The sequence below is a fragment of the Mixophyes fleayi genome, chromosome 2 (genome assembly GCF_038048845.1).
Source record: "Mixophyes fleayi isolate aMixFle1 chromosome 2, aMixFle1.hap1, whole genome shotgun sequence".
Taxonomy (NCBI): domain Eukaryota; kingdom Metazoa; phylum Chordata; class Amphibia; order Anura; family Limnodynastidae; genus Mixophyes; species Mixophyes fleayi.
The window spans coordinates 94,841,714-94,864,294 of record NC_134403.1 but is presented as its reverse complement, the minus strand read 5'-3'; the positions used below and the strand labels follow the sequence as shown (position 1 = coordinate 94,864,294).

The window sequence follows — 22,581 nt, the reverse complement described above, 5'->3', positions numbered from 1 at the left end:
AATTGTAATTGTGTCTTGGGCTGCACAATGCTTCTTTTTGTACTTTTCAATCAAAAATGCTTCTTTTCACCTGGTATAAATGGTAGAGTATTTCATTGTCTAGTTACAGGGTCCTCATCTTACATTAGGATTCAAATCAACTGACATCAAATTATGGGGTCCAAAGAGCTTTCTTAAATATTTCAGAAACGGCAGGAGCTGAGGATGACACATGATACATTGATCACTACTACTTTGGACTGCATTGAAATAATAACTGTAACTATGAAAGCAGCATCAGATCTACAGGAGGATATGTTTTGGGAGGGGTATACATAGAATCTGTCGGTTTGTGAATAACAATGCTGTAATGGTGTACAAATGCAAAATATAGATGATGTCAGGCGATTACAATTGCAAATCAGTCCCACCTTAACTTACAGAGGAAAAGTGGGCAGGAAATGTTCCTGTTCATGGATCAATCTGACAATGGTGTTACACAGTCAGCCAGTAGCATTTTTACAAGACCAATCAGGGACTGGTTTATTTGTCAACTTCTAAGGACTCACTCACATGCAAGCATGTGAAGTTTCTCTCTGGCAGGAAACAGGCTTGTAAGGAAGAATTCATGGTACCTTTGTGCAGATTGCATGCCAGGATATACAGCAGGGGGAGGACATGCGCCCTTTGCCTTCACACTCCCGAAGGCAGGAAACCTACAGGAAAGAGCTTGCTGCTGCTGCAGCTGTTGCAGCTGCCTGACTCCCCTGTCTCTCTGCTCTATAGAGTACCATACATACAAGCTAGACACAACACTTGGGAGCTGGAGGGAAGATGGCGACGCTGGGAAGCGAGTCTCAGCCTTTCTCAACCCTCCCAGTCAGCACTCTGCTCCAGACACAGTACCAGCACCACCACAGCCCAGTCAGTGGAGTGACTAACTTCAGCTTGAACCTGCCCGTGAACCGGGGCTTGGAGAGAGCTCTGGAAGAGGCTGCAAACTCTGGGATCCTGAACCTCAGTGCCAGGAAGCTGAAGGAATTCCCCAGGACTTCTGGGAGCCACGATCTGTCGGACACTGTACAAGCAGGTAACGATATGTCAGGCTTTAACCCCTGCCAGGAGGGGAGTGTCTGTAGTGGGTGCTGTGCTGGGACCTGCAGCGCTCAAGAGATGTAAAGTTGGTGCTTAGTCTGAGCTATTAGTATTCTGTATGCAAACTGCATATGCGCCCAGTCTGCTGACCATTGTTTTAATATTGAGGAGTATATGCAGGCTAAGGACATGCAGAATGATATAAAATGCTATGGTGTGTTACTTCATCTTTATTGAGGCATCCTGGTTTTTTTTTTGCATGATGTATTGGGTAGTTGCTTTTTATTGTTATATTGAATAAATTGTAAGCAGTGACACAAATTAGCAGACTTGTCAAGATAAGTGGATCTGAGTAATTTGTGTGATCGGATTAATGTAATGTACAGAGTTGACGAGCCTTAGTCATGTCATCTAAAGAATAAGTTAATAGTTATATTGTGTCAGTCTGCACTGGGAGTTGTGACAAATCTCTGCAGTCTGCTGCTTCTCCCCTTGTCTAGTACTGTGCTGGAATATCCGGAGAAGTATCCAAGTAGACGGCAAATATTTTGTAGTAACTGGTTTATGTAGCTCTCAATGATATTATAGCATATTTATGTAACCCATTGTGTGCCAGCATAGTCTGCAATGCAGAAGAGTGGATGGCAGCGTCAGAGCTCAGTGTAAGCAGAGGACACCACTAGCCTAATGCAGCCGCCGGCCCGAACGTACTTATGGCTTCATCCATCAAGTGTGGTTTGAGTGGCATATTGTCAGTGGTATTTTGTTAAATATGTCATTACAAATATGGTGATTTCTTAACAATAATACTATTATTTTCACACCACTTTGATTTTTGAATGTGTCTCTGTTTATTATGTTATAGCCACATTGTGTGATTTTGTTTTGTTTCCTTAGCAAACTAGCCTTTTCCTCATGTCAACTTCCTCAAAAGTGTCACATAATGTGTGGAGTCTGAGTAAGAATAGGAACTAGCATGTCAATGCTCTTTGTGGCATTAGAAGAATAAATGAAAGCATTATGTGAAAGAAGGGGATTTTCTATGAGTTTGTTTTTCACATTGTTGATACAGACATTGCGTGTTCCTATTATCCTTGCACATCTTCATGTCGCTTATACAGTTAAAAAACACTATTAGCAATAGTTCTGTAGCCCATTACATAATGGGGTCTTGCACAGGACTGTAGTAAAGTGAGATATTTTTTTTCATTACATTCTGTTTCATTTCTAAGTCATCCTATTAGATCTATTTATCATTGGTTGGTGATATGGAAAACTTTCTATGACTACATAGCACAGTGACAGAAACTCTTCCTCGCTGCTATTTACCAATATACGTGCATGTGTGAACAGGCTTCCCGGGCCTGGGCTTCCAGTTCTACTTTCCATAAACATTTTCCATTAAAAATGTCTTAAAAAATATAAAATGAAATAAATCGAAAAAAAAGAAAAAAATATACAAAAAAATGCTTTATTTTATAAGAAGCAATAGCTATAGTTGGACACTTCTACACTTGATAACACTTGTTTTCACTGGGGAAATTGGTTTTACTCCTATTAATAAATGGGCTCCTATGTCCTTGATACATATTTGTCTTGTTTTACTTCTCCACCTAAAATCACTTCCATATTCAGCCAATGGGAGTTCCTTTCTCAGTGCTATTGTTGCCTTGTCCATTGTGTTATTTTATTCCTTTTACTGTACTCTAAGAATTCATTCATATTCATCCAGTATCAATCAATATTTTCCTTTGTCTCTTCTCTTCAATAAGATTATAAATTATTTATTTCATCTTAAATATTTTGGAAAGATGCTGAGCTTTGTGCTCTATTATAGCTTACATGAGACATATTTTTTTCAGTTTATTTATACTGTTTATATTGGTGTTAACTAATATAAACTAAAAAATAATATATATATGTTTGTAATTTTGTTTTCACCCAAACCACCCATGCAGCTCATAATGCGTCCCCGGAGGTATTTTTAGAAGAGGAGAGTATTAAAGTTGATGTCTGCTCTCATCTTGCTTCTGGTTTGGGAGGTCAGCAGCTGGGGCTGTTTGTTATTTAACTCACTGCACCAAAATTGTCAGGCTAGCAAAGTTAAGCCCATGTCATTCATTCCTCTATGGGGACTGCAAGTGAGCTCTGTTTAAGTGTTGTCGGCATATTTGCATGCTGAATGTCAGCATTCATCTCAATAGAACCAGAGCTTAAAACATTAGCTAAAAAGTCTTAAGAGTAATTACCATTTGTTTGTAGTCTATTTATAGTACCAATAGTAACAGTACAGCACAGTGCCATTACAAATGAGGTGTGTATCCCAAGAGCACCTAAACCATTACTACTAGCGTCTAACTTTTGGGGACGATACACAATGGATGCACATTTGCACAAACAGCTTAATCAAAACTTTTGCTGCCAGCCTAGGCAGGTGTCAGCAAAATTGTGGGGACAAAAAGCGTGGCACTAGACTTTGCCAGCCAGGGCTGGTGGCACTATTGCAGGGAAACCAGCAGCATGGGGTCCCCCTGCCATAATGCCAAACCAGCCCTAGGCCATTCAACAAAAGACTGGATTCTCTAAGGAGATCGGGTCCCTCAAAACTAGTGGGCCCCTCTCATAGGTTTAACAGCCCCGTGCTTATAGCAATAAGGCTCATCCCACACCCCTGGGGCGGTGGTTGTAGGGTAATCTTAATTTAATAAATGTATAAATCAATTTTTTCCTTGGTGCATTACAAGCACCAGCATAGCCATGGCTGCCAGGGCATGCTGGCCTTTGAGGAACCACAATCCTCATTTACCCTCTTTATTAATCACTTAGGTCCAGGCTCTTCACCTGTAATAAATCCAGGGATCTTTGGCTTGGGGGGGAAAAAAACCTCATAAGCGTCACAATACTAGCTGCTTAGAGGTCCCATCGACAATCATTATCATCATCATCATTTATTTATATAGCGCCACTGATTCCGCAGCGCTGTACAGAGAACTCATTCCCATCAGTCCCTGCCCCATTAGAGCTTACAGTCTAAAATCCCTAACATACACAGAGAGGGTGAGAGAGAGACTAGGGTCAATTTTGATAGCAGCCAATTAACCTACTAGTATGTTTTTGGAGTTTGAGAGGAAACCGGAGCACCCCCATGCAAACATGGGGAGAACATACAAACTCCACACAGTTAAGGCCATGGTCGGGAATTGAACTCATGACTCCAGTGCTGTGCGGCAGAAGTGCTAACCACTGAGCCACCGTGCTGCCCCAAATCTCTTTGTGTCACTACAGTCATATATATAACATGGGGTTTTCCCACAGCTTGATTTCTGGGCAGATTCCTTTCTGCCACCTTGGCCAATCCTATTATGAGATAAATGCAGATCAGTGTTTTAGAGAATCATCCAATACAGCAGAACTTGGTCATGTTTCTTTTCCAGTAGTAGTACAAGACCACGTTTTTTCAAACCCTCAGTTTAATAAATATACCCCCAAAGGTTCTTCTTAAAAACATAAGATAGAGAAGGGGTTCCAATAAATCGCTTTTATTTAGGGGCGCTTTAGTTTCGGAAATAGTGTTTGTGCACTTGTGGAGAAGTAAAAAAAAAGTGTATTATATGCCGAAAAAAAAGCAATATGGGCTCATCATGAGCCCCTTAATACTCACATTTTGACAACTTTCTTCATGGATAGTTTATAAAAACGTTACTTCCAGGCTAACTAAACCATAGTTATACCTGTATCATGTCATGTAGCATGTGATAGACCTATTTTTTGGAGTGGCAGGTGTAGACAGTCTACCTGCAATATGCATATCTCCCAACTATGCAGCAACTGGAATCAGGACAAGGGGTGTGCTGCTTTTGGTGCGCTAGGCTGTCCCTTTACCTGCCGCCCCTCCAAACACCCATTCACAACCACTGGTGGCAGTTGTGTGCGGCACCCATGCACCACTGCTTTGCTATAAATGAGACATACCTCTCAAATTTCCAATCCGAAGACAAAGATATCTGTTGGCGGAACAGTGGAACAGAGCCCTTAAATCAGTCCTGTCCAGGGGCGCACGCAGGGGGGGTTTCCACTCCGCTAAAGAAGTGCCCCTACATAGGGGCACTGTACTATATAGCAACCGCGGCTGCTGTATAGTACAGTGCTGCCGAAATGGAGCTGCTGGGCATGCGCAGCAGCTCTCTCTGGATTTTCCCCCCCCCTTAAAAATCCTGCATGCGCCCCTGCTGTCCCTGCTAATTCAGGACAGTTGGGAGGGATTAATATGGAATATAGATTAGGGTCAGGAATATGCTCATAATTCTTAGTTTAACATTTATACATTTATGAAAATTTTACATTGTAAGCTCTCACAAGTAGCTATCTTCATTCACCCTGTTGTTTTGGTGTGTAATAATATGCAATGTTTGTGTATCTCTTTTAAACTTTACATCTCTCAGCAAAATGTTAGGGCTTTATAAATACTATAAAATAATAATAATATAATAATAATAATAATTTTATAAAGCAAAAGTTGAATATTTTGCTATGTCGCTCATACCTTATAATTAAGTAGCTGTAATTGACATAGGAGTAGCCAGCATCCTCAGAAATATTAAATGATTTTAAAGCTGTTACATGTATTTAAAGATACTCCTAAGCATGTTTTGTGTGATATAGTCATAAATCAACTCATAGTTGTCGAGCTGTGAAATTCCAACAGCCCTTGATTTCCTTCCAAGACCAAAGCTGAGCATCCTTTTATAACAGTGATGTGGGTGTATTCCAATTCCTTCAAGCCGTATGAAAGGGGCTCCACGCATGTTAGGAAACTCTTTGAATTGTTTTACAGCTGAAGTTGAAATACTCCCTGAATTAAACAGGAAAACTCCCATGAAGTAATATCATTTTCCACTATTTAAATACTAAAAGTAAATTATAAGGAAACTTTAAATTAAATATGATGTGCGTATTATTAAAGTGGCTATTTTTCTAATTGATGGATATTAATCAAAAATATCAAGCATTCAAATGATCCAACATTCTACCACCCCTTTATTGTGTTTTAAATTATCATTGGCTGTATCAGATTTTGCAGGTCTAAATAATATTATAAACACCACTTGACCGGTCAGACTTCACAAAAACAGTATAATAGTTGCAGCCTCATACTGCTGTCATCCAGTAAACAAGGCTAATTCAAACTGCATCCTATTTGTAAATAAATGCAGATAACAAAGATCTCCTTACATTCGTGTCTGACAACATGCAGATGGTTGAAGAGAGGTTATTTGAGAAAAAAATCTTGGGTGTCTATTTATGACCCATTGCATTTATTCATGTTAATGATCATTTCTTATCGGAATGATAAAATATTATTTACGTGGTTATTTATTAAAATTCTTCAGCCTGGACAGCAGCTCCATTAGGAGCCTGTCCCGGTGAATAGTCTATAGTAAAGTAATCACAATCGCTGGTTCTGACCTGACCTTTGCACTACCACGAGGCCACGCATGTACAACTTGCGATAGGAAGGAGAGGAGGTGCATGAAGCTTACAAAGGAGGGATCTGAAGATCCCACACCTGCAGTGCTCTCCCATTGGATAGAATGGCCAACGCCTTTTTGCAGAAGGGCTTGATCTGTGTACAATTTAGCCACATAATACCCCATTCATACTGCACCAAAATCCCGGGTTTTTGTCGGGGCGAGCTCAAACGACCCGGGTCTTGGTGCAGTATGAATGGTACAAGTCAAAAATCCCGGGTCTAAAAACCCGGGTCTTCAACCCGGGATTTATCGATGGGTAATTCCTGGGTCGGACCCGGGTTGCCTGCACTATGAATGGTGCAACCTGGATTTTTCAACCCGGGTTGCACAGAAAACAAGCTGATTTGCTGTGTGGGCTACACAAAAGTGAGTCGTCGGCCATGATGAAAAGTAATGTGGTAAACAATCACCACCCACTTTTGCATCATCTTTATGCGTCAAAAAACCAGTCACCTTTCAATGACATCACCATTTTTCAGCCAATGAAAACTGCTCTGGTGATGACTCCCACAAATTGCCAGGGCACAGACTTGTGCAGTTTGAATGGGGTCAACCCGGGAAATTCCCGGGTCCGAGGTGCAGTATGAATGGTGTTTCTGAGCTAGGACGCTCCGAGCCCCGGCAAAAACCCGGCTTGAAAAATCCGGGATATTGCCGGGGCGGCAGTATGAAAGCGGTATAAGTGTGTGGACAGATTGAACAGATCCATGTGTTCATCCGTCTGGCCAAGTGGTCAATCTCATGGGGCCCCATTAGTGCAGTGACCCACTGAATGCACGGTGGCTTAGTGGTTAGCACTTCTGCTTCACAGCACTGGGGTCATGAGTTCAATTCCCAACCATGGCCTTATCTGTGTGGAGTTTGTATGTTCTCCCCGTGTTTGCGTGGGTTTCCTCCGGGTGCTCCGGTTTCCTCCCACACTCCAAAAAAACATACTGGTAGGTTAATTGGCTGCTATCAAATTGACCCTAGTCTCTCTCTCTATCTGTGTGCATTATTATTATTATTATTATTAATTTTTATTTACAGGGCGCCACAAAGTATCCGTAGCGCCGAACAGGGACAAACAATGGCACAGTACAAGGTGAAACAGCACAGTACAAGTAACAGTAAGCACTATAACTCTGGGGGCTCAGGCACAGCATGAAAGAGAGGGAGGGAGGGGAAAAGTGAGTATAGGCAGGTAACTATGGCCCAAGAGGGTGGGCACAGATGTCAGGTTGAGAGTCACTGAGGGGAGTGGAGAGAAGCGAGAGGAGACAGAGGGCAGAGGGACCGAGAGGAGGTGAGCTGAGTAGCTGGAGAGCGCAGTTAAAAGTGATGGAAACAGAAGGTAGGAGAGCCCTGCTCAAAGGAGCGAACAATCTAAAGTGAGGGGAAGACAGACAGACACATGGATGAGACGGAGAGACGGGAGAAACGGAGACAGAGTCGAAGAAGGGGGAGAAGGGAAGAAGGGATGAGAAAGAGAGGTAGCCGACCGGTAGGAGTTTAGGCATGAGACTGGAAGGCATGTTAGTGAATGTAGACTGTAAGCTCCAATGGGGCAGGGACTGATGTGAATGAGTTCTCTGTACAGCACTGCGGAATCAGTGGCGCTATATAAATAAATGGTGATAATGATGATGATAGCGATAGCAGTGTAAATTGGAGAAATTAGACTAAACTAAAATGCCACGTGTGTGTCCAGCTTTAACATTTTTTTAGCAGCTGCCAATTACAAAAATTAAATGTTAACAATCCCTGTGACATAATAAGTTAATAGGATATTTTACGGTAATAAGGATTGGACAACCACTTTGAAGCTTTATGACTGGACCAGATTAAAATAAAAGTATAATTGTATAAAGTATAAAGTGTGGCACTTCGAAGTGCAACCATATTATGGTTCTGACTATTATGAGATGGGCTAGATTGGGATAGGCAGCCTTTGGGATTGTCATGTAGTTGGTGAACTACATATGTCATAATGCTCAGTCAAGATGGATAATGCTTAGCAACAGCTGGAGTGCCTGGCAGAGGTATTCAAGCCTCTGATGATCTGACATTATTATATTTCTCTGACTATTTCTGAGTAAATGTTTATCTCCTCTGCACCGTATGAAATACCTGTCCAAAATGTTAGCAATTTTTATTATATTGCACAATATGGCTTCTATTGTAGAATGTAGTTCTCATCTTTAGTATAAGTTTATAGTCAGTGTGGTGAACCAAGCAAAATTTGTTATATAAAGGCCTCTTATGTGTCTAGTTTTCCTCCAGAACAATCATGGTTTTTACACTGGAATTCTTATATTTCATAGAGTTCAGAGCCCAGATACATCTAGTTCAATGGTGAGCTGAAAAATTGGGGAGAGAGTGGGATCTCCTGAACCTGGCAGGTGACGAGGGTCCTGAAGGGTGTTCCTCCCAGTAGGGTTTTATGCCCTTGTGTGGTTATTACTGGGACTAAATGTCAGGTGGACAGGTGGGAGGGTACGGTATCCATGACCCTGTGGTTTGTGGTTCAAGTATGGTATCCTTGACATTTTGGGTCATTGAGTAGCTGGAACGGGACGTTCGCCTTTAATTTGTTAAAATGTTAAATTGCTAGTAACAGATGTTGCCATTTCCTCTTCACTGCAAGACGTCATGTATTTTCCGTGCATGGTATCAGTATATATTATTATAATTATTTTGCTGTACATGGAACCAAAAAGGGAGCATGGGTTAGCTACTTATGGGACATAAAACAGTTTTTGTCACAAAGTCATACCTCCCAACTGTCCCGATTTCAGCAGGATAGTCCCGTTTTTAGGGCCGTGTTCCACTATTCTATCCACAGATATGTGTTAAGAAATACGATCTCGTCTGCATACCTGATCCGTTATCTGCATTCTTTCCCTCTTAGTTAACAATGCCTGGGGCTCTCATGTGTGTAGCTATGCGGTAAGCACCGCTGCATACCCGATCTCTTGTTGGCATTCTCCACATAGTCAGCCGGTGTTATTTAGCTGGTTGCTATGTAAATAGCAACTAGCATCTCTTCAGGTTTCAGTTTACAGCATCAACTGTGCAATCACTGCTGCATTCCTGCGGCCAATCTTTCTGCAACCTCTGCTGGCTTTTGCTGGTTTTATAAAACACTTCCAGTTGCCAGTCCAATGCTGGTGGTAGTTCCTGCCTAACCTAGTGTGCCTTATATCCTGACCTGTTGTGCCTTAAGTATTTGACCTGCATTGTACTAAGGATTTTCTGTATTTAACTGCTCCTGACCTCAGCTTGTTAAACGGATTTGCTCTCATATCTCTACCTGCCTAGACCTCTGGATTGTTTGAAGGAACTGTTGACTTCTCCTGCATTCTGACCTTGGCTTGTTTAACAGATCTGCTCTTATAACTTTGCCTGCCCTCTCTTGGGGATTGGCCATGCCCCCATACAGACATGGCCATGCCCCAACATGAAATAGCTGCACACCCCTGTCCTGATGCCTAATACTAAAATGTTGGGATGTATGCAAAGATGTTTTGATTTTCTTTTTAACTAATTTGGGAGTATTAGTCTTTTGGGACCACTATCTTGTGCTGCCACCATGTGAAACAGCAAAAAACAACATTCCAACATATTTTAGCCCATTTAAGACAGACATACAGTTAAACACCAAAATAAAACTAGCTTTGATATACTGCACTGTTTGTGAAAGCACGTATGATGGCTACAATCCAAGTTTGCTAAATAGAATTTCCCATTAGAATTATGAACACTAACATTTTAAAATCTTGTTATTTTGTTTGGCCGTAAAACAGCACACCATACACCACAATTTCTATTCATTTTGGATAAAAACTGGGAAGGTTGGGGTATATCATACCAGCACTCTTGCCAGATATACATGTGATATATGTAACATTAATGGGGAGTATTTCATTGCTCTAGTGTTTGTGGGGGATAAGTATTACTCTTAATTTATCTATTATCCCAAACATAAATAACTGAATATAATGTTTTCAAGTGTTACATAAATCCCACAATTAAGGGCCTTGTAGTCGACTTGTGTAAATACACATTTAGAAACAACATAAACATTTGAGTGAATTTAGTTGACACAACTGAGGCTTTTCTTGGTCTTGAGAGCAAAACCATCAGAAAACATGTTAGTTATTGAACAGAAACTCTCAAATATGACTACATTTCTGCAGTTAAATTCTTATTGCCACATACCCTTATGACGTAAAAATAAATGGCCCACTATTACTAAGAGATGGTTATATAAATGTTTTCTTTACCTTAATGTTTTTCTCCATCAGACAACTTTGTTTTATTAGTTTACACAGACCCTCATACAACCTTTCTAAATAAATTGTTTAGCTTACTAATTCCTATATATGAATTTATATCATTACCAAGAGGAGTTTGTTTTGTTGTCCTGGGATATAACTAATCTATCTACATTGGACACAGTTGTATCGTTTTGTTATCTATCCAAGAACAATGTAAATAAACAGCATGAACTAATGGTATAAAGACACAGCTGAAAAACACATACTAAATATAGACCATCAAATGATGCATTTAGCAAAAGTGCATATAGAACCCAATAAAGCTACTTATCTAAAGGTACAAAGCAGCTGTTTATTTTTATACAATTAAAGTTAACTCATTTTGGGGTAACTGTGAATTGTAGATATGTATGTTGAAACAACCAGAATTCTCTCTGCTAATGACCCGAGTGCTGGTTAGTATTTTTCTACATTTATGATTTTTATTTTACATTGCTATAAAAACATGTTTGTTTTTTTAACTTCTTTTTATGTAAATACTCATTAATCATATATGTTTATATTTGTCTTTTAACAAAGCTTAAAAGTCTTTCTAACCTATTCTCCAAATTAAATGTAACTCATGAATCAAGATAAGTGAACATAATAAAATTGTGAGCCAGATATTTCATGGAAACTAAGTTAATCAGACAAGTAGCAGCTGTTAAGAGTATTTAAAAAAGACACATAGTAAATTTATAATACACATACAGTACATTTATAATACAGCATTTTCAGGGCAATTATTACTCAAGGTGAACTGCAGTGGGAATTATGTTTTTTTTTTCTGTTTGAAGTTATCCTTTTATGTCTAATCTAAGATGACCTGTATAATGTTATCTAGCATAAAACATAAATGATTTGTATGGATAAGTAGTTATTTTGCTTAAAGCTGTGTGTGTGTGTGTGTGTGTGTGTGTGTGTGTGTGTGTGTGTGTGTGTGTGTGTGTGTGTGTGTGTATTCTTTAAAGAACTATTATTTACCTTTACAATGCCTTCATCATTCTTATGTGTGTGTTTTACATGTGACAGTAATGATTTAACTGTCTATTCAACACCTTCACCTATTGCTTTGTTATGACTAGACGGGTTTTAATCATTTTATTGGGTGAACATTGCACACAGAGAAGCTGGGCTGAGCACTGTGTCCAGTGTAAACTTGTTATTATACATGGGTGGAGTTGTTTTACAGAGAAGCTTCACTCATCCTTGGGATGTAAGCATGGTTTCCTGTGACAAGTTACAAGTCCCTAAAACAAACATCCTACAGGTTTTTTTTGTACTCACTCAGGTTTTTTTTCTACTCAATGTGTTGAAACAACCATTGTGTGTAGTAAAAATGGCACAGACTCCACTGCTATATACTTAACAAAAAGTTTAATTATTTCCAGTTATTCTTAATAGCTCAAACATATTTATCATCTGTTTTATGATGGCTATTTTGCTGGGTCTTTATTGAGAGAAATGATGAGCTTGTGTGAATATAAGCCACAAAGTCTCATTGGACATGTGCTTCACCTGTAACTACCAGATGGTACACGGTGGGGCTAATTTAGAGTTAGATGTAAATCTTGCCCGGAGGAAGAATCTACAGCTGAGCACACCATGTTACACTGCAAGGGGTGTGAATACAAAATGTTTTTTTTTGCATATAGGGCAATTACTGCAAGACCATGAAGAGCACACATATTGGCCAGCTCTATTTTTACAGTACATTTTAGAGTTGGGCTAGGCAGTGCTCCCCTCATAACTCTAAATCAGATTGTGCATTTTACACCCCCACGCAACGCAGCATTTTTTTTCCATTTTTGCATTTAACAGCTGGATTTGCTCTGTCTAAATCCCGATGTTGGCTTTAGACCAAGTAGTCCCTAGGGTAAATTTATCAAGTTGCGGGTTTGAAAAAGTGGAGATGTTGCCTTGAGCATCCAATCAGGTTCTAGCTGTCATTTTGTAGAATGTGCTAAATAAATGTTAACTAGAATCTGATTGGTTGCTAAAGTTAACTTCTCCACTTTTTCTTTTATCATCAATATTTTTATTTGAAACTCTTCAAAAATATATGTGGTACAGAAAAAAGAGAAGAGGTGAAATCACACAAGGATGAACACATGGGGGAGCCACACGTGTGCGTGGGGGGGGGTCACTCAGTTGAAGCAAAGTTCATAAAATCAGCTATATACATACATAAGAGTGCAAGTATACATCAAAACACATTAACCTTAATTTTGACAGTCTGAAAATACTCCCATAATGGCAGGAGTGCCAGAGGGTGTAGTCTGTTCGTTGGGCTGGGGGAATTCTATGAGGGCCACTGGAGAGGAGAATGGTGGGGAGTCCTGGGCGACATCTCCACTTTTTCAAACCTTCAGCTTGATTAATTTACCCCCTGATGTTGGTTTCAGACCAAGTAGTAAAAAATTGCCACATTTAAGGCTACACAAGAATTGCTTTGTGTCACGAACACGCTCCCAGCTTTCATGACTTTGGGGTGTTTGTTGAATGAGGTTACACATGATTCCAGCCCGCAGTCTCTACCTATCACACAGGTTATAGACCCACTGAATCGCCCCCACACAGCGCTCTCACCCCCCCCCCCCACAGTGCTCTCACCCCCCCACACACACACACTTCAGGCTTGCCACCGACTATTCAATTCGGGCAGTAGTACCCCAATATACTGTCCCACACTGGCGCACAAGGCTTCTGGCTACCCACAGATTAGCAAGGCCCACAACAGCAATCAAAGGGTTAACTCGTCACACCTCCAGACTGTTGCACAAATGTAAATACAAGCGCACACACTAGGCTTGTTAGTCAAATGTATCAACAAATCACACACCGGCATTCACAGAGTTAACTTGGGCTATATTCTTCTTAAGAGGCTAATGGATTTGTTAGAGTATAAGGACGCCACTTATTCCTTTTATAGATTTAATATACAAAGGTACAGGGCATTCAGATATAAAAAAAAAACAATTGATAAACATTTGACATAACGTACACAAGCAAAGCAGGTTAGAATAATAGCAGTTACATTGGTTGTATAATCTGTGCAATGGGAAATTGGCTAGGAAGATGGACAGCTTATCAATGTGGATTGATTTTCCCAAAAGACTGACAATTTGTCCCTTCTCAACACAGGCTTTTTAAACAAACTCAATGGGAATGGGACGGCATTCACAGGGGCAGTGTGGATGCTTATGTGGGGGCGGAAATGTCCCTTCAGTGTCACCTAAGGCGTGTTCAAAACTATTCCTAAGTTTTGACCTGTCTTAGCTTTTCTAAGATATATCTCAGAAACATAACTCCCCCGTCAATAAACTGGTCATAATCTCCCGCACATTTAAATATCAAACATGATGGGATTATAACAATATGAAATACCTTTCCCCAAGACATGTGATTATAGCTGTTCCTGGGTAACACTAGTAAGTATAATTCACAACCTGGGTGTGGTTTTTGCCACTCAGTATAGCGTGCCACCCAGATTTCCCAAATATGAAAAATGAAGACATTTTCCTTTGAAGCTCATATTTCTATATACCTGTATAGGCCTTCAACTGCAGCCTTTGTCTGCAAAGATGTCCAGCTGTGAACGGCCCCGCAAAATCTTTTCAGGTGTCCAAAAAACAAACTTGTGTCAGGATATAGCTCACAGCAGGGGCCTTTGAAGCTGCTACAGGTGACACTGCTATCTTCTAACACTGGGATGTGCAGAGTCACTGAATATACACACAGCAGACTTTCGGACTTCACATTTTACACTTTAGTAGCTCAATTTATCAATGTATTCATTTGCTATACCATATTTACATTGCAGTTATGATTTAGGCCTTATTCCAAACAATTATGTGATGGGTTAATCCTTATAAATAACTGTAAGTTCTCTATGTTCACGACACTTTGACTGAAAACATGTTATCACAATGTATTGGATTGTTTGAAAGAATTTCGATGTAAATCCAATCTTCGGATGACCGTAGTCAACCGTATGGGTACTGATTGATTTCACCAGATTTGACGAGATGGGGAAGCTTTAGTTTCTAGCAGTTAAGAACAAGCTTTTTATAGTAACTTAAGATGAAAATACTGTTCCTAAACAGCTGTAACAAACATTATTTTTTCTCTACTGCTAGAATCCTAAATGCCTTGACTGAATGTTGTTCTGGTGTGTAGGCGGCCACGGGTAGCAATTTGACAAAGGGGCTCTAGGCAGTAAACTACTTTATTATTAGAGAATTCTATTATTGCAATTCGACCAGTTTAGCTACAGACATATGGAGCTGGTTTTGAAATCCAAAAACATAGTATTAGTAAAAGATGTTCTAGCACTGATTCCTATGTACTTAAAAGGATCACTAAACCTAAAATATAATTTGCCTTATGTAATGTAAGTATTAGGTCTTTTAGAGATTAATCTCTTCAGTGTAAGGCTGTTATTAGACCACAGCAAGACACCCATTAGAATCCCTCTTTTGGCATAGTAATTGAATCTCCCCCTTAGAGTATTTGTGCAGGTTGCCAGTAGTTGAGAGGGACAGACTGTATTGTATACGTAATGTTCTTTTAATCTTAAAAAATAATAATAAATTAGCCCCTCCCCCCCTCCAATGTAACATTGTGTTACCCAGGTGCAAAATTACTCCTTTTTTTATGCTTTGCTCTCCTTAATGACTCAGGCCCATTGTGTTGATTCTTCCCTGCTACAGAGAAAACTGAGCAGCAGTGAAAGTCATCGACAGAGATGATGGTTTTATGTAAGTGCCAATACCTGGCAGATGCACCCAATAGAGGGGGTCCCAGGAGGAGAGACTCCCACCACAGTACTATTATTGGGACATGAAGAGATGTAGTAAAATTGATTTTTAAACTGGAATCCACTTTAATATGTACCTTAAATTGTCTCTTGCCGCATCATAGATCAACTTGAAAGAAACCAGACAGTTTTTAACAGATAGTAAAATGGAAAATGGCGGAGTGAACAGGAAGACCAATGAGAAAGAGAAATGTCCATTCAGCTGGTGCCGTGAGACTAACCACGGAAACGGGAAGGGGGGTGGGCAGGGAACGGCAGCACTGAGCAGCCCCTGATCTCTGAGAAAGGGGCGAAGCTATACTATGTTTAAATTAGTATACCTTATGTATCATTTCTTATTTCTTATTGCAGGTTTCTATAAGTAAAAGCTTCCCACACAGGCGCTGTCCTGATTGCCTGATCACAGAATGACAGGACTGTGGTCAAATTGTACCTCCCTCGTTGTTTGGCGATTTGGCACCTGGTTTGCAAAGGGAAGGGGGCACTTCTGTTCCTGCTTATCCGATGATCCCACATTTGCCAATTGCTCTAGGAGATTTTTCATTCCACCAGATTAGACCCAATCCAATAGGATTTTCAGCATACAAAACGATTATATGGTTGGCCAAAACACTTGGCATAATAATGGCCAGTTTTTGAAAAAGGACCAAATCTGCACAGAGCCCATTTATTTCATACATTTATGAAAGTACTGCAGACTATGCTTTTAAAGGGCAATAAAAACTATGATTATTAAAGAGCAATAAAACACAATCAAGGGTCGTGACTGACTATCAGGCCACAAATGCCTGTAGACTATATTTAAACATTAACAGGCTATATTTAAACATGAATGACATTAGTATTTACCAGCATGTGCATACATGAGTTATTTAACACCAGCAAACACTGCCCACATTCTGCATCACTATTGGCTTTTTTTTTTTGGCTTTACATTTTTTTATATTGTCTGTATTAAGCAGCTATGCAGTCATTGCAGACTTTATAATACACGTCAATGAATTAGTTTTGTGTAACTATTATCTGTTTAATGGTTGCGTTGTGGTGTCAGAATGTGCCGATTGTTCTCTTATACACAGCTCTTGCTACTGATCATGTGATGCTTGCTGGACATGTTACCAGGTCGGTAGCAGGCAAACATTCCACATACCTCCATACTGTCAGAGTATTTCTCTAACAGCTTTGAGATATGTTACACTTGTGCACACCTCCGGGGCCAGTGTGAAGTTCAGAAACAATGGCAGAGACCCAGCAGATCAACTCAGAGTAGAGGTTATATGAAAGTGGGTCTAGAGGGGGGGGGGGCAGACAATTTATCTTGTAGTCTTCAGGATTTTTTATGGGACCAAGAAAGATGTGCATCCATTGTCATCGATAGAAGTGGCTCCCACACGTAAGGTACCAGTAGTCATTTATTAGGTGAATTGATCTTATGGTCCTGGGATTTCTCCAACCCTGGTTCTCACGATTGGTAACACAGGCTACCATTCCTGTCTGGGGTCTGAAAGGCCAGTAGATGGGTGTATTGTGGTGTGCTGCCAGAGATATTGTTTTAGATATTAAACAAAAAGTTAATTAAAAAAAAATAAAAACAGGCAGGCAAATCCTGTGTATATAAAATAATCTGAGGGTCTCCTTGGTGACATTTATTATCCATAGAATTTACTGTAGTGGTTAAAGATGTAGCTGGTGATAGGGACTAACAATGTCAAGGAGTGGAAAATAGTTATAGGGAAAATAGGCTATGTTTTTAAAAACAAAAGGCCTAAATACTTAGGTAGCAGCATACTTACCTACTTTCAGTAGGCGACATCCGGGAGAGGAGCATGACTGGAGGGCGGGAGGGGGCGGGCGCCCTGAATCGCATCATTTTGGCCCCGCCCCGATGAGTAAAATGACATTTTGTCGCTGGGGCGGGACCAAAATGCCGTGATTCACGAAGAAAATTTTAGCAAGGGAATTGTGCGATGCGGGAGAAATGGCAGCTCTCCCGGGAGTCCGGGAGACCGACCCGAATTTCATGAGTCTCCCGGACTTTCCGGGAGAGTTGGCAAGTATGGGTAGAAGTAATAGTAAGAAGTCTAAAAATATAAATTCTAATTTATATCTCTAGAATAGAAACATCTACCAGCTTTAGTGCAGGATTGCTGAGGTCTCAATGGCCCTCCTAACTGTAAAACTGTCTACATTTTAGAGTGACTAGAGGACAAATAGGGCAGGACAACTTACGGTCAGTGGTCAAAACGCTCTCTTCCCACCCCCCAGTTTGTGTTTATCCACATAGATGTGCACACTTTTATGGTTTTTGACATTTATTTATATGTATAGTATAATGCAATAACAACTGTGCTCATGCTGTTTGGTGATACAATTTGATTACTTTGATTAAATTGTAAAGAGATTGTTCTGTATTTGTAAGACCTGCAATCAAAGCCAATCAAAAATTATACTCTCCATTGATCACATGTATATCATTTAGTTTGGTTGAGTTACAAAATGTTTATCTTATTGCTATCGAATTACTGTGTGGGCTGTAATTGTACAACGTTTCACTGCATTGTACTGCCAAGGTAGACTGGAACATAACTGTATGTGTGGGATTTTATTTTATGCACTACAATCTGATCTTATCTCATAGAAGTTCAGGGGCTTGTAGTAACTTGAATGCAAATTGTGTTTTTGGCGTATTACACAGCCTTTTACATCTGAGCAGCCGTACAAACTACTAGTTTTTTAACTAGAGTTTTTTGTACTTGCCTAGGCTGGCAGCACAAAGGTTAGTTAGGCTGTTTGGGGGGGCGAGGGGAAGGGGCATTCTGTTTTTTTTATTATTACCTATTGATTTACCTTACCGGGCAACTGCGACTGATACAGGCGTAGCGGACCCATAAGGCAGAAAAAGTGGTGTGTCTTACCAAGTGTGCGCAATTTGCATGTGTCTAATGATATATGCGACTCAGAATCCTAAGTAGATTCAGAAATGCAATTTACACTTGCGCTGTAAGTGTAAATTGCGTCCAATTCTACATGAGGCACTGAATGTGGAATGCAGTGACTGGCGCAGGGGAACTAGGGAAGGAATACAGAGGAGAGAACCTTTGTCTGTTTCTCACCTTGCCTCATGATAGTTATGGTCCTGACACCAAAATTGCATTTGAATAGCAACCTGATTTGGCCATTTACCACCAACAGCTACAACTGTTATTTCACTAGATTATGTACCAATTCACCACAACTCTTAGATTGTAAGCTCAATTGGGCAGAACCATCCTTACCTTCTGTTTCATGTCATTGTATGATATTTATTTGTATCATGGTCGTATCTACATGTACAGCACTGTGTAATATGTTGGCTCTTTATAAATGAGGGATGATAATAATAATAATAATAATAATAATAATTTATAATAATTTATAATAATTATGTGAGAACGGACAGGGAGGTATTAGTTATAAAAGTGCTCCAGATCATAGATAAGTAAAGGAAACATAAAAAGTAAATCTGAAATGTTTATATGCCAAATACATGATTTTTTGTTTGCATGCACTATTTTGATTATGCTACTTGTGGCATTGTCACTCCTGTAAACGTGGCTTATACCATACATTTTTGTTGACGAAACCCTTTTTCCTCTAAATTATACTGTTGCCATGTTTTACATTTACATGTTGTTTTTCCAGTTCTTTTTCTTGGCCAAACACGCTCAAACATAATAAAAATCAACCATACAAATCACAGGGAATTGGATGGAGCAGATATCTCATGAGCCAAAGGGAGAATGCTTTTGTTACTTTTGTTATTAACTCCCACGCTGCCCCCCCACCCCGTTTATAATACAAAGCTGTTTAATTTAGCTCTATTTGTGGTGGGCAGATTCCAGAACCCGTATTATATGTTTCTTTCTATGGGCAATCACACCAGCTTGGATGCTTATATAACTTGTTAATTTGGGATATGTTGAATCAGGTTTGTGCAAGCCGTGGATCTTCAGCAGATGTGGAACTATAAGTTACAATATGCTCTATCATTTCAGTAGGCTTTGATTGCTAGTTTTGAAGTTTTTTCTATGTTGTCTGTACCAGGTCTGCAGCTGCCAGGTTAGATTTGGATATGTAGAATACAACACATTCACACTACTGCAATTAATCAAGTCATCATGCTGCACATGAATAATAACTGTGATTGCAATTTTACTAATGTACAACTGTCTGATATTATTGAATGGCTACTCATCTTTGGATGTATTTCCTTGGCTCTAGAAAACCCCAGACTGCCTTGTAGATTAGACAGGATATCCTGGCAAATCTGAGATAAGATAAGTGAGGGCATCCTATTGTCTCTGGAAAGAAAGCAACAAATATTGATCATTACCATACCAACATCATTACAAACATGATTTGTTGTACAGTCCTGTGCAGCATCTAACATCCCAAGTGACCACAAATTGTCCATGGTAATGTGGATGTTAATGTGATAAAGAGTATATATGATCATACTTGATATATTCTGCGGCTCGCCTCACTCCATAGTCCCTGTTATGGCATGTTCCCTGAACCTTGTTTGTAATGTAAGTATTTTGCATTTATAATACTACTCTTTAGTAAATATTACGCTATAGACAACAAAATAGAATAGACATACATATTATATATATATGAGAAATTGTACTGTGACTTTATTCAGTATTGAAAAATAGGGACAGCAGTTTCAGGAATAAATATTTAAAACTTGGGACTGTGTCTGGATGTTAATGATACAGACTTTACAGTCATGTAACAGGAATTGTGTTTAGTTTCAGAAGTCCTATATTCTATTGAATTAAGATCACTTCTGAAATACTTTTGTGCAGAAGTCTCATATCTCGTGATGCAAATCATGGCAGCACTATCACAAAATAGATACTGTAGACTATATAGCAAACCTCCCAACTTTCCAATTAAGAAATCAAAACATTTTTGGCCACAACCTTGATCCAGCCCGGCCACACCCAAATAGATAGACCCCATCCCGTAATAACTCATCCCTACTCCTGTTCGGCAATGGAACAGCAAGGCATGGCTTCTCAGCAAAATTTAAAGGAATTAGAGGAGGAATGTCTATATTTGGGGACAGGGATAAGTACTATTTTTTTATCAGTTTGGTGGCACTTTAAGAGCTGATCATTGCATATTAAACAGCTCTCTGTTTTTTTTGCGGCTTGGAGAAACAGAACCGTGACTAAGCTTATAGATTCACACCAGATACCTGTGAAAATTCATTAAGCTGTAATTACTTGAAAAGCCTACTCTTCAAATAGAAAATCTCTTAGTGGTATCTTATTAAAACATGAAGGACTATAATTACAAATGATCAAAAAGAGGACGTTATACTGTGTTACATATTCAATGTGAATTCTAACATTTAATTATTAGTAAATTAAGTAGGTTTCAATCAATAATGTGACTTTTTAATACACTGTGGCCTTAATAATGCCTCTAGGTAAATGGATATACATGGTTCTGCAATGCATGAGCAGGTTCATACATTCTTACGTAACTGGCAAGGTCACAACATTCAAGGACACTGCACTGTGTTTTTGAGAAGAGTAATAGCCTTAATATGGAAATAAAAACCAGGAGCTATAAACCGAAACCACGTCCACAGAGAAGTTCACTTTCACAATTTCTCAAGCAAAAGCCACCATGTTATGCTCATTATATTTGGATAACACAAATTTAAATGCTAAAATAAAGTGTCAGGACATCACTACAGTCCTACAGAGTACCCAATATGAGTCAGCCGGCGGATCATGACCACAGTAGGCAGACTGCCATGGGTTCTGTTGTTGCTGCGAATAGGGGAAGTTTTAGGGGGAGGAACAACAAGATTTCCCCTATAAGGGAAGCAGGCGGATGTAAGTAGCCCGGCATAGGTGGGCAGGGAAAGAGGAGGGAAGGAAGGGAACAAGCTGCATCATGCCCAGAGATTCCGTTTCATATCACAGAAGATGGCGAGCTCGCCGACCCCCTTTTCCAACAGAACGCGCAGAGACAAAACCGCCCAACCTACCCATTTGGAAGCCAGGAAAGGTGGGGAAGGAAATATTGAATCTGTGATATTCTATTGTTCAATATTATAATATAATTTATTTAAAAATGAGAGTGAGGATGATAAAATGAGATATTTTTAAAATGTGGAAAAAGAAGGAAATAAAAAAAAGAAAGTAAGTAGAGAAATTGAAATGATATATTTAAATAATGGTGATCTTCTTATGTGTAATTGTTTATTTGATTTTGTTACAGCATGTGTTGTGGTTAAAGGGAGTGGGGTTTACTGGTTGTCACTTGGAAAAGGTGGAACTGGATGTTTATGTACAGGGCCGCCGAGAGGGGGGGGGAGCGGGTACAGTTTACCCGGGCCCGGCCATGCCAGGGGGCCCGGGCCGGGCCCCCGCTGCTAATTAATTATTTTTTTTTTAATTTTTCTGTCTTGCGCTTTTTTTTTTAAACTTTTTTTTTTTTTTTTTCCCGCAGGGGGGGGGAGGGGGGGGGGTCTTGGGTTTCTTGGGAGCTGGGAGGAAGAATAAATTAAAAAAAATAAAATAAAATAAATACTCACGTGATCGCGCGGCGCCGTGTCCCTCCTCTCCTCCATTCACACTGACTGCTGGGCGTGACGTCATCAAGTCACGCCTGTCAGTCAGTGAGGAGCGCCGCAGCCAGCAGGAAGAAAGAAGACAGAAGAGGAGACAGAAGAGCAGAAAAGAAAAGAAAGAAGTTGACAAAAGGTAAGTAAAGAAACGGAGAGGCAAGGGGAGGAAAACAGAGAGGGACAGTACTATAAAGAAAGGGGAGAGAGAAACAGAGGAGGAAAAAAAGG

At 39.8% G+C, this 22,581-nt stretch overlaps 1 protein-coding gene across 6 annotated transcripts in view; it reads left to right on the top strand.

Moving 5' to 3' along the window:
• The first annotated feature begins 689 nt into the window (after positions 1-689).
• The window catches only part of LRCH1 (leucine rich repeats and calponin homology domain containing 1), a 203,188-nt gene continuing 181,296 nt past the window's right edge, over positions 690-22,581 (top strand). For all 6 annotated transcript variants that reach the window (XM_075199714.1, XM_075199711.1, XM_075199713.1 and 3 more), the window contains exon 1: positions 690-1,069. In XM_075199714.1, coding sequence (XP_075055815.1) covers positions 814-1,069 — 256 coding nt within the window. In that variant the 5' untranslated portion in view covers positions 690-813. The remainder of the gene's footprint in view (positions 1,070-22,581) is intronic.